This window comes from Pelobates fuscus, chromosome 12 (genome assembly GCF_036172605.1).
Source record: "Pelobates fuscus isolate aPelFus1 chromosome 12, aPelFus1.pri, whole genome shotgun sequence".
In the NCBI taxonomy this organism is placed as follows: Eukaryota; Metazoa; Chordata; class Amphibia; order Anura; family Pelobatidae; genus Pelobates; species Pelobates fuscus.
In genome coordinates, this window is record NC_086328.1 from 137,794,344 (window position 1) to 137,807,799 (window position 13,456).

A 13,456-nucleotide genomic window follows, 5' to 3' on the forward strand; every position below is an offset into this window, starting at 1 on the left:
AGGTTATAAAACAACGGCCCGTAAGAGTGGGATATAGGACACACGCAGGCATAGTGTTAAAAAGTACAATCAGTACAGGATGACGGCAGTTTTAATGCGCAGTCTGGAACCTAATAAACACTGGATACACATTGAGGGCCCAATACTGCAAAACAGACAGGCAGTAAGCAAATCATTTGTATGATTAATATACTGTCTCCAAATTAGAGGGTCAATCCCCAATTTAACCCCTTAAGGACACATGACGTGTGACATGTCATGATTCCCTTTTATTCCAGAAGTTTGGTCCTTAAGGGGTTAAAACACACTAAAACTAAATAAGGTATATGGGGCATTGTGATAAAATATATTCTGCTAATTATATATGTATTTATTTATCATTTGGTCCTTTGGATGACAAACACCACAAGTGTGAGCTGTCCTATTCTGCTTCGTATAGAAAATGAAATATTAATAAACTGCAACATCCAAAAACTATTAGCTACTATAAGCATTCTGGGAACTGGGAAAAAGACCATTGCAAACTTAGTACACAGCTATTTTTACAGATTCACCCTTTGGCCTTGCAGACCTAAAATGTGCAATTACTGATTTAGTAAATAATCAGATATTGTATTCAGTTTACAATGTCAAAGTGTATATCTAATTCATAATTCTATTAAAATGTTTCCTACTTGTTAATAGGCAATTAGTTTATTGATTAAACTGAATTGCTCTGTTCATGTATTGTTCATAGGTATGTTTAAGTGTATATCAACACAAATCAAAATTGTGTATGTTCGCATCCAAAGACAATAGGGAAAAAAAGAGAATTAATGAAAAGCTCCAAATGTTACCATTGTGCTTTTCGGTCCCAGACAGGGCATCAGAACAGTTTAGGAAAAGAGGCATAACATGTTTTATTGCCAGGAATTATTCCAGACCTTTAGCAAAACTGTAGTGGATTCTGAAAAATGAACTGTAACATTAAAAGTTACATTATACATTATGCAACTTTTATTTTATTTTGTTACACCTTATTTATTTTTTACATAGGATCTGTCACCAGAAATATTCTTTGCACAATTTGGTCATTTTTAAAACTGATTGAAAAGTTTCCTTTGTACAAATAAATAAATATATTTTTTAAAATTGCTATGCAATGTAATCGGAACCATTATGGCCAGTCTATCTCATCAGGCAGTTTAAATTACGGTAAGCTATATTCATGAAAACACCAGTTTTTTTTCCGGGGCTGCAAGTACCCTTCCATAGTTCTGACATCTATCTACCCACACTGCTGATGTAAAATAGAAATTGAATATATTTACCTAGTTTCGAGCATGGAGACTCCTCCACTGCAATCCCATCCAATCCAATGCTTGTCATTGAGAAGAACTGGGTCTGAGATTTGTATGCGCTGCCAAACGCTGTGATCATCCAATCACATGTTGATATGAGCAGCATTTAATTGCAGGACCGAATTTGACTTGGTTCTGGAGGTGAAAGCGCCCCTAGTGGCTGTGAGGAAGGCAGCCATAAGAAGTGTATTTAACCCTTCGGTGTAAACAGCACTGATTCTACAAAAAGGCAATGTTTAACATTGAAGTGGTCCTTTAAAGGAACACTATAGTCACCTAAATTACTTTAGCTAAATAAAGCAGTTTTAGTGTATAGATCATTCCCCTGCAATTTCACTGCTCAATTCACTGTCATTTAGGAGTTAAAGCACTTTGTTTCTGTTTATGCAGCCCTAGCCACACCTCCCCTGGCAGAGCCTGCATGATTGACAGAGCCTGCATGAAAAAAAAAAACTGGTTTCACTTTCAAACAGATGTAATTTACCGTAAATAATTGTATCTCAATCTCTAAATTGAACTTTAATCACATATAGGAGGCTCTTGCAGGGTCTAGCAAGCTATTAACATAGCAGGGGATAAGAAAATCTTAATTAAACAGAACTTGCAATAAAGAAAGCCTAAATAGGGCTCTCTTTACAGGAAGTGTTTATGGAAGGCTGTGCAAGTCACATGCAGGGAGGTGTGACTAGGGTTCATAAACAAAGGGATTTAACTCCTAAATGGCAGAGGATTGAGCAGTGAGGCTGCAGGGGCATGTTCTATACACCAAAACTGCTTCATTAAGCTAAAGTTGTTCAGGTGACTATAGTGTCCCTTTAAGCATGGTTTCCTCTTCTAATTGGGAACGAATACAGTCAGCTACGGTGGAAATGCTAGATTCTAATTGGCTGCTAGCTCACATGCACTCAGCAGCCTTTTCCCCACAATAGCTGTCTTTACAATTATCATATAATTCCACAATGCAACCTCGTTACTGAAAAATGGTCACATCTACAAAGAGCAAAATACTGTTAAATGTTAATATCCGATGGGAAAAGTAAAACATTTTAAAATGTACATAAGTAAAGAAAATGTCTGGTGATAGAGCCATTTTAATCGTCAGTTAGGTGATCATCTAATCACCCATTTTAGGGTTCTTGAAGACGTGGATTGTGCAAAGGTTTGGCTAAAAGCTCTATCCCAATCTGTAGATTTGAGACCTATCTATTTAAAAAATTATTTTCCAGCGTGAGGAGCTTACTTTTCCTGTTCCTTCTCGTGCAGCAGCCTCGGCTCGGACACCCCGAATGCAGGGAAATATATACAGCCTGAAGGAAGGGGATTGTACATCCGCACTGGGCATTATAACCACACCTGTTCCTTTTTACAGTCTGTATAGAATATACAAGAACGTATGTATATATTTATATATTTATAGGATATGCTATATATTTAGTACCTTTTCTTTACAATATTACGTTTTATTCATACATGAACTACAGGGGACATAGGGTTATTATGGCACAAGACAGAGCAGTGTTTAGGGCGCTAAGACATGCACGACAACTTCTTTCCAACCAATCTCCTTTCTCCTCTCTGCCATCTGGCTAGTGGAAAGTGACAGGATAAGGGGGAGCTGGATACAGAGGTTTCTGGATATTAAGGCATTCTTATCATTTTCACAGAAAGATAATTCAGCCACTTGCTCTGGAATTAATGGCCAATAAGGCACCCAGGTCAAGAACGGGGCATAAAAAGCCCCTCATATTGTAAGCAAGGTCCTGAGTGCCCACTGCCTTGGCAGTGACATAACAGAGCACCACTGTATAAAATACCAGCTCACCACATAGGCCCGGGGCACCTGCTGTCTAATTAATGGCATTACATACTTTGCATGAATGGGTCCAAGCATTCTAATGGTGCCTAGGTGCACGTGTGGAAAAGGCCAATGAGCACAACACAGTTCAAAGAAAGTTGTCAGGACAAGGAGGTTGAAGTTGTGAGTATCGCAGATGAACTCTAGATGACAGTCATAGCACAAATCCCCAAAATATCAATACAAGGGAGAAAACACACAAACAAACAAACGAAAAATAGTGTGCAGGGGTCACTGTTAGTGGTTATCCTGTAAATTAGTGAAATGTGCATCTTGGAGACACTATGGTGAAACCCCCTATTTTAATACGAAACATGTAACATCCCCATAATGGAATACTTATTGTGCAAAGAACATAGCTCCAGTGTTAAAAAGAGTCCTCGCCAACCCAGAGGGAAAGGTATGGAGACGATAACTCACAACAAGACAGATGTAAACAGAAGAGAGGCACATCAAGGAAAATGCAATGCAAATAAATAAGAAAATTAATAGGGAAAATGGCAATAAACAACTGCAAAACCTGTAAAATCGGGGTCAGGATAGTCGTACCGCAGTGCAATCTATCACGTTGGTCAGCCGGCCGACTGACCGATCATAGAAAAGGCATCTTTTAAATAATACAAATAACAAGCAAAAAATGTAAAATGCATTAAGCAGATGGCAATGCTCCAACTTAAGTTCCACTTTTATAAAAGAACATATTTGGAGAACCCCCAACAAGTGTAAAAGTTACTGAACGTGCCTAAGTTTAGTTTTATTGCTACAGGAAGTCTGCGTTGTACAGGGGGGTCTGGGGATACCATTATTATTCATGATTCCAATTGGAGCTGGATTTGGATGGAGGTCACCACCAAGCAGCCAATCAGAATACAGCTTTGATTTCAAATTTGCATTTCCCCCCAGCGCGTATTACATACTTCAGCAATAAATCGTGTGAGCAGGAAGGTCTTTTCCATACATTTTGAACTTCTGTTACTGTTATTTTATAACAGACATATAAAATAAATTAAGGCATTAATAAACAGAGACTAGATGGCTGTGCAGTTAACAAGTGTTCTCAAAATATCCAGAAAAATTGGGTTAATATTAATTAACAAAAATGTTAATGACACGTAAAAACAAACTTTGGATTTTGATATCCATGGCTGCTAGGAGGGTCTCAAATCCAATCCATACCTTGGAGTAACTATCTTATCCTTCGGTAAAGCATACTATTTCAGACAGCATTGGCACGTTTCTAATGACAAAAGGTTCTTTATCAGAGAGAACATGTCCCCAAAACACTGCTCTTATTGACACATGCATTATTTGACATTTATACCCCATACACATAAAAATATATTTATATCCCATGCACATACTTCATTCATACTGATCACATCAGGCCTTCCTAGCAGAATATGTAATCGCCTTGGGATTTTTGACACAAATAGGTTTTGACAGCACAAGTGGTTTAAAAATACATGATGGGGGGAGGGACAGTCGTGCGGAGGGGAGTTGGCACATAGGTCACTAAGACGAGCAGGATAGAATGGGAAATAAAATAAGACGTTGACTACAGCTTCGTATGGCACAAAAGAGAGGAGCTTACAAGGATTGGAGGATATCTACGCCAGCAAAATCCGACAGATGCTGAAAATATATATTTTTACAAAATGAGGCAAAGATGAAGGATTGTATTAGGAAAGCAGCATCTGTATGCAGCAATAGTGTTTAATTATCCAATACAGTGGCTGATCACCTTTGGCATCCCAGCTATCAAACCTCTCCTACCTATGACTTTGCAGTGACATGTGACATAGTAATACGTGTGGTCACCTCTCAAACAGGGGGTCCAGCAGCTTTAATCTACAAATATATTGCCAATAAGGCCTGTGCAGTAGACCATGGAAGTAATACTATCACTGCAATCTGTGGATGGAATACTCACACAGAGGAACAACCGGATCAAGAGATGATTAAATATTGCTAGGATTGTGATATGCTGAATCAAAGCCAGAGATCATATCATGACTTCATTGTCAGAGTACTGGAAAAGCACATTGGACAGCGCTTTTCTAACCAGCACTAACACAGGATGTAAAGAAAGAGGGATTGCTAAATAGATGAAGCAGCTTCTGCCTACATGTTTCATGTCTGTTTACATTTGACAGAGGGTCTTACTATGGATTATAATTACATTTTGAATTCCTAAAAGTAGCAGAAGGCCCATCTGGCAGTAAAGACTGATACGCCTGATTGGCAAAGCTCCTTTCCTTGGCTTGCAGTCTTGCTTTAGCAGACGCTGTTCTGGTGAAGTGAGTATGACAATACAATTATAGCCGACAATGTCATCCAGACGCATACAGTGTCATTACAGTCAATGACAAATTGTCCTCTGGAAGTGGCTACACCTAGCTCCCATGCATTAATCTGTATAAAAGGGAACATGCTGTGAACACATCAGGAGACATGGAATGGGCACACAAAACAAGGAGGTAATGAAGGCAGAGAATGGTAGTGAGACCACCTACAACATGATAGGCAGGTGGCAGTAATGTGTCTACACTCCCACAGTAGGCAAAGGGTTGTATTATGGCCATATGTGTACCCACGGGCAGAACATGGTATTGTAACCCTGACTGCCCCCTCAGTTCTCCCATATACACAAAATGTCTCACATACCAATGACACAATGGCAAATAGTCATGGCTGGTAGATCAGCCATGCAAGGCTGCCGTGGGATGGCATCTTCATAGTGCAATGTTATCACTTTCCTTGGTTTGTGATTTCCATAAAGGCTTAAAAATCCCTTTAGCTGCCTTAGCGTTGGCATAAAATACAGGCAGCACTATCCACAGACTTAACTTCCTATGGTTATTAAGCTCTACTTGTGCGGCTTCCTATTTTACTTGAGCAGAATCATTTTCCAAACGTTGCTCTCCCAGCTAAGTATGTGTCCATTTTCCCAATACACTTCACTAGAGGGCAGAGATGAGCAATTCTTCTTGATTACTATGATTTGAATCTGTAGGTGTAGCAGTCCGGATTGGATCAGGTGTGAGGCATTCCTGACTGCTCATACCTGTAAGTGTCAGGTCCATAAGTTCTCCAGAGGAGCTGAGGGGAAACGAGGCAGATACTGAGATGCCAGATGATGGATCTGCAGAACCAGCAAAGACACGAGGGGGCTTGGGAACTAGGTTGGGCTCAAATTGTGCCCGTAGCAGGATCTCTTGGTCACTAACAGACTTTGCTATGTCACGGTCTGTGCCATCAGACACCATGATGTGATAGAGGTCCTGCAGAGAGTTACTTTTACTGTCTAAATTGAACAGGCTGTCTATGAACTCGGCAAACTCCAAAACCTGTGGACTGGGAACCTCTGCTAGGCGTCCATTCTGCAGGGCTGGCTCCTCTTGGGCTGGGATGAGTGTCCTGCTGTGCTCCACACCTGCCATGCCCACCTCCTCCCAAGGAGCCAAATCACCTGGTGAAGAGCAGCCACTGTTATGCACCACCTCAGTGTGCTGGCTCTCTTGTGAGTGCTTGGAAAGGGCATCTGCCCCTAGAAGCTCTGTGCGAGAGCTCAGAGATGGGTTCTCCTCAGGAATAGTGGGATCGATGAAGAAGCAATGTGACTCATCTCGTTCCAGCACAGCTCTCAAACTGGGGGACCCACGGATGCTGCGGAATCCAGAGGAGCGCCTTGAGTCAAAGCTGTAGACTGATTCATTGTCAGATAGACTTTCCATCGTAGCTAATGGGGCCCTGCGATCCTGTAGGGATACTGCCAGGCAATCCTTTGTGCTCATTAAAAGTAATTCCACTGGATCCTTAAGCACCGGGGACAGCAGGCGTGAGTCGTAAAACCCTTCCAAACTGACCTCAGACTGTTTACTCCTACAGAGAGGAAAGAAAATGATATAAAGAGCATTAGGAAATGGAAGGCACAGAATAAATTAACAGGAAGCTAAGTGGGATCACAGGAGAATATGTGGGAAGGAAAAGTGCTAGAAAGGAGAAGATTCAGCAGTCAAAATGTAGCGCTCTAAACTCTGGTACTCGTGATGTTATGAACTACATTTCCAATGATGCTTGGCTAGCACAGGAAATTCAGACCCCAAGAGTTAGACATCACTAGAATACAGCCTGAAAAGAAAAGCCTAATTCAAAGATGGGGTATAATAATAAAAAGAGAAGTTTGTTTGAGTTTATTGGTAAATTAACATTTTAGCTGTAGTCTCTTCAATGAGACTTTAAGCATGTGCCAAATTGATGTCAAGTTTGGATATAAAATGAGCAAAGTCTTTTCATAGAGTCTAATGCGCATAAGCAAAATTGTACGAGCACAGTTCTACACATACACTGGCAAACGGCAGCCTAACTTACAATAAAATCTAAGATGAAACTGGAATGATTGGCAAACAGTGATCAGGTAAATATACAATGAAGAAACTCACACATGGAACAACTAGAGACGACACAAACAGGCCATGGCAATGCAGGAGAAATGAAAAACAGTTTCCATTACATAGAGAAGAGCAAACCACCCTGGGCCCTGAGCAATGAGAATATACCAGGCAGCCATCGTGATGCATGAAATGGAAAACAAGGGGAAGAGTGATAAGGAAATTACTCCAGAAAGGGAGACAACCAGATACAGGTATTTTCTTGAATAATTCCATACAGGCAAGTTGATATGAAGACATTACATGCATCAATAATGTAACAGTACAGTGTGGTTAACATGCATTGAGTAAGTTCACATCTTAGCAGGAATGGTGGAGGGGGTTGACCCATGTGACCTTATATCCCACAGTAACGTAACATTGCATTTTAACTCTTTGTTACCTGGTGCTGCTGTTCCTCCGGTTCGAGTTGTGTGCCCCAGGCATTATTGCAGGTATTACCTCCAAGATAGGGGGGATGAGGTGCGGCTGCTGCTGGAAGATTAGCTCTGGGTTCAGATCCACTTCTGTCGGACTCACCATTACCTTAGCAGCCGATAGTAGGGCTGTCTTACCCTTGTTGTAATTCTCTAGGACCTGTTAAAAGAACATTATTGGCTGTGCTTTGTGACCGTTCAGATTTGTCTTATATTTATCTTCTAAAAGGTGGTGGACAAACAGACAACATAGACTAGATGTGTAAAGCCCCCAGAAGACAAAGAGGGTAATTCAATAAAGTGTGAGAATTCAACAAAAATAACAGAAGAGGAAGGGGAGGTTTGGCCACCATGTGGAGGTGACACACGTGTCCCTCAGCAGATCTCTCAATTTGTATTTAAACGGTGGAATTGCCTACTTTTCCCGACTGCAGCCGTACTTCTGCTACTTGGGAATGCTGAGGTGCTTTTATTATCAAGCCTAAACGCTGATCTGCTCAGATTCCCTTGCAGCATACGATCTATGTAGGTGCCAGGGGAAATGGGCCGCTCTCCTGCTGTCTGAACAGTGTTGACACTCCTCCAAGAGCCCTTGATTCCCCCTATCTGGACCGGAGTCTACTTACTGCCGTGGATACCTACCTCACTGGAGTGGCACTGGAACCTGCCCTCTACCTTCATCAGGGGCGGCGGGCATTATGAGCAGGTTGAACGCCAGATTTGTGCAGGTAGAGGAGCTTGGAGACAACTCCATTTAGTCGGAGTATGCAGGGAACAGTGTCGGCCACTACCCAGAGTAGGCTGCTTCTTGGGGACAGAGATGGGACAGATACTCAGCAGCATCAGACGCATGCAGAGGATTCAGGAACCTTCCTATCTTAGATAGCAATGCCCAGTAAGAGGTGAAGCTTTCAGCTCAACTCAGGCGCCCCACATGTTGTGCTGCCTTTGGATTATTTTAGGAAGCTGGCTGCCCCCTGCATGCGAGTAGGTTTCTAATATAATGCCACCAGCCTCGAAATTGGTGTCGGCGGAGTGCTGCCTGGCTAATTGCCTTCTTATGTCTCACTGGGACTCCTGTTTTAGATCTTGTATACCGCAGTGTCTTACTTCCTATCTGCGCTCTTTAAAACGTCAGTTATCGGTCACATTTGCTGCTTAGTTTAAGGATTTCTAGACGTTTTTCTCTACTTGTACAATGCTTACTTAGGGGATACTCTAGTGGTCCAGTACTCATGGGTTCCTAAATATAAAAATACCTTGTTCTGACTTCACGCTATCTGATAATGTAATATATGACTATTTTTATTATGTCATTCTAAATGTTGTGCTCTGTATTGGAAGAAGCCATAAATAAAAACATTATTCACAAACTAATAACAGAAGTAAAAACATGTGGGCTATTACAGTCAAACATTTAAAATCCACTTTGAATTCCCAACAATTTACACTTAAAGATACACTATAGTCACCAAAACAACTTTAGCTTAATGAAGCAGTTTTGGTGTATAGATCATGCTCCTCCAGTCTCATTGTGAAATTCTCTGCCATTTAGGAGTTAAATCACTTTGTTTATGCAGCCCTAGTCACACCTCCCTGCATGTGACTTGTACCGCCTCCTTAAACACTTCCTGTGAAGTGCCATCTAATGTTTATACTTTCTTTATTGCACATTCTGTTTAATTTAGAATGCATTTTCTCCTGCTCAGTTAATAGCCTGCTAGACTGTGCAGTGGCTTCCTGTATGTGACTAAAGTTCCATTTACAGAACAGTAGATAAATAAAAAAAATAAAAGAGTTACATCTGATGGAAAATGAAACCAGTTTTTTTTTTCATGCAGGCTGTGTCAGTCACAGCCAGGGGAGGTGTGGCTAGGGCTGCATAAACAGAAACAAAGTGATTTAACTCCTAAATGGCAGTGAATTGAGCAGTGAGGCTTCAGAGGCATGGTCTATACACAAACACTGCTTCATTAAGCTAAAGTTGTTTTGGTGCCTATAGTGTTCCTTTAATTGAAAACGTTTACTTCCTTACCTTAAGAGGTTAAACTGTTAGCGAAATGCTTGACCCCCAATTGCGGGGTCGCTGTTTTTTTATGAAAAGAATAAAAACGGCGAGAACGGAACCAAAGACAGCAGGAGATCCTGGTTTACAGCAACTGAGGAAGAAGCCCCCACAAGGGGTGAAACGCGTTTTGCTAACCTTACTACAGGACTTACCACCAATTGTAAGGACTTTTTTACTTATTTTATCATTTTGTTATTTTATTGATTGGATTAAATAAAGCTCGTTTGGAATATATTGGAGCAGCACTGTTACTGAGAGGGAATCTACCTCATTATACACAGAAGAGGGAGTGGGACCCTACAAGATCCCACAACGTTCAAAGTTTCAGCCAATACCTAAGGCTCTATGTTTGTGAGTGTCCTACCTCCATATATTGATTCAAGCTTTATTGCACTATTATTTGTTCCTTTTTCCTCTATAGGAATAACATCTTAGGAAACTGAGATTTACCCGATTGTATGTAAGAAACTCCACCTGGTCTGTTTTAAACTGCTCTTATTGCATTGTGTTCTCCCCACTCCTCAGCTTTGGTTACCCCCCTTCCAGTACATTGTGTTCTCCCCACTCCTCAGCTTTGGTTACCCCCTTCCAGTATATTGTGTTCTCCCCACTCCCCAGCTTTGGTTACCCCCTTCCAGTACATTGTGTTCTCCCCACTCCCCAGCTTTGGTTACCCCCTTCCAGCATATTGTGTTCTCCCCACTCCCCAGCTTTGGTTACCCCCTTCCAGTATATTTTGTTCTCCCTACCCCAAACTAATATAGTTACCCCTCTGCTTCCGCGTAACTTGTTTATTTCTCACTTAGGCCAATTGTCTTGTTGCCTTTACCTCCAGCGTGTTTCTTCCATCTCCCATCCCCAGTTTAATTAGTATTCTTCCTCACCTTGTTTAGGCCTTCCATCACAACATGTGGGAGGTGCTCATGCAGCATTGCTGGAGAGATTATCACCTCCTCAAACGCTTTGTTGTCTCCCCAAATGGCAAAATATGTTGGCTCTTCTTGATCCCAGAAACTACATTTAAAAAAGGATAAAATAATATATTGACAAATAAGGTCACACAATGACATCAAAAAGCAATGTGCACAATATAACCCTCTTTTATACTAACCAGCACTGCTCCTCGGGGTGATTGTGAATCACATGAATGATTCGTCCAGGAGGGTAGAGTGGCGTACTTGCAGATAAAGCTATTGTCAGGTCACTGGGATGAGTCCAAAGTCTATTACTGGGTACAGTCACCCCTTCAGACTCATCAGGGAGTTCTGACTTGGGAATGCACTTCGTTCCACCAAGGATTATGCGCCACTGGGGAAACAATAAGAGATTAGAAAGCAACAATGTTAGAAAAAAATAAAATCATACTACATTTCTACAGCTATGAATCCAAAATAAAGATTTAAAAAAAAAAAAATGATGTTCAGTACCATGGTTAGTCACTAACGTTAGAATTCAACCTAAATTGAAGGTGAATTTCAAATTTAAGGTCAAAATAGCGGACAGAAACATTCTCTACGTCAGCTATACTTTCCGTGTAGCTACGGTGGCATTAAATGTGACATTCAGTTTGAATTCTCACTTTATTAATTAACACTATGTATGTCTTACATTTGTGAAAATTTATATATAAAAAAACGTTGAATGTAAATGAGATTAAAAGTGACAAAGTCACAAAATGGCTGTGAAACAATAGGAACAAGTCTTTTTTTCTTGCAGATAATCCGTGTCATGAAAAAAAAAAAATCAATATCCAGTAATTACAGCATTAATATTTCAGGAACAATGAATGGCGAGGCTTGGATATTCAGCCACCGCAGTAAATGAAATTAACCTTTGGTTTGTTGCTTCTCTGAAGAACATCCAACAGGTGCCTGCGGAAACCTTCCAGCTGTGACAACCCGATCCTGTAAGAGAGGTGGGTTTAGGCTCATAGACCTTTTCACTAACTGATAATGTCAGTATAACCAGCAAACCAATCCCCTACCTTGGAACCAGATCTTTCCCAAGCACTACAGACGTAACAAACTCCTTTGAATATTCCATGGCGTCCTCACTGTAGGGCAAAAAGTTAAGATAATCTCTGGATACATCAGCCAATTTAGTAACGGTCACACATTACACTATATATTGTCCAAATGTAAATCATACAATTACAGCTGTTAAATACCTTAGCAGTCCACCAGGGGGGGAATAAGCATAACACTTGAGGGACGGGTACTGTGGGCGAAGAAGAAAAGAAAGAATGGCAGCAGTGCCAGCGCCAAGAGAGTGACCCACCACAATTAGATCATAGTGTTTTGTGCCTCGACCCTAAAAAAAAAAAAAGAGAAACAGAAGTGGGAATATGTAAAACCTTCATATCCTTTAGCAGCCGGTGTTGTTCGTGATCTAGGAATGACACATATCACATATTCACTTTGCTATAATCATCCGATACGTGCTACCAGGTAATTGTTCTAACTAATCACGTATATCCTTCTTAAAAAGCCTCCGAGACTCTTCACTTACTCACCAGGTCACGGCCAAATGCTTGTGAAAGTACCATCTCCTGTTCCAGCTTCTTCTTAATGTACTCAGCAGAAAGGACCATGCCCTGAAAAGACACAACTCAATATTTGGGCTGGGTATCCTTAAGCAATGCTCATAGTTGAAACATAAAATATGTACTGCTGCTTTAAAGGGGCACTGTAACCATATCATCTCATTGAAGTGGTTATATTGCGTGAAGTACTCTCGTGCTCCCTCCATTCAGTGTTAGGCCATTTTCAAGCAGTTTAACACTAAATAAGGGTTGCTGACAACCAAGAGCCTAACCTCTACTGGAGATACAGCTAAGACAGAGACTACACACCTCCTTCTAGCGATACCAATTCATACCAGCAATGAGCACTGTGATAGGATGAGAAGGGTCAGCTGATACTCTCAGCCAATCACAACCACCCATGCTAAGGTTTCCTTATTATGCCCGAGTAGCACATTGGCGAAGAGAGCTGGGGACTCTTGTTAAGCACTAATACATATATAACACCCCCTTCCATTACTGGTAATGCTATGCCTTCCAAATATCTCATTACACTCCCACAGATCCTAATTCAGTGCCTTAAAAGTGAGGTAAAGGAAAAGTGCATAAAAATCACACACAGATTGCATGCATGTATTCAAACACCGGTGGAGGCCTGACCTGTAATTTATTGATTAATTTTGGAGCACAGCTTCAGAGAAATGAACGTTGACTTAACACAGAACCTAACAGGAAGACCATGAACATGCCAAACAACATGACTGCATGCTCTGGTGTAGGGCCATGCATACAGAAATGATATAAC

General features: G+C 41.0%; 2 protein-coding genes across 4 annotated transcripts in view; one reads left to right on the forward strand and one right to left on the reverse strand.

The window, feature by feature from the left end:
- TMEM258 (transmembrane protein 258) overlaps nt 1–13,456 on the forward strand; it is a 455,842-nt gene that overhangs the window by 265,793 nt on the left and 176,593 nt on the right. The gene's annotated exons all lie outside the window — the stretch shown is intronic.
- DAGLA (diacylglycerol lipase alpha) overlaps nt 1,980–13,456 on the reverse strand; it is a 61,581-nt gene continuing 50,104 nt past the window's right edge. For all 3 annotated transcript variants that reach the window (XM_063437754.1, XM_063437753.1, XM_063437755.1), the window contains 8 exons: nt 12,643–12,723; nt 12,298–12,440; nt 12,115–12,183; nt 11,962–12,034; nt 11,242–11,438; nt 11,015–11,144; nt 8,029–8,222; nt 1,980–7,077 (listed from right to left, as the gene is read on the reverse strand). In XM_063437754.1, the coding sequence (XP_063293824.1) occupies nt 6,156–7,077; nt 8,029–8,222; nt 11,015–11,144; nt 11,242–11,438; nt 11,962–12,034; nt 12,115–12,183; nt 12,298–12,440; nt 12,643–12,723 (1,809 nt within the window). In that variant the 3' untranslated portion in view covers nt 1,980–6,155. The remainder of the gene's footprint in view (nt 7,078–8,028; nt 8,223–11,014; nt 11,145–11,241; nt 11,439–11,961; nt 12,035–12,114; nt 12,184–12,297; nt 12,441–12,642; nt 12,724–13,456) is intronic.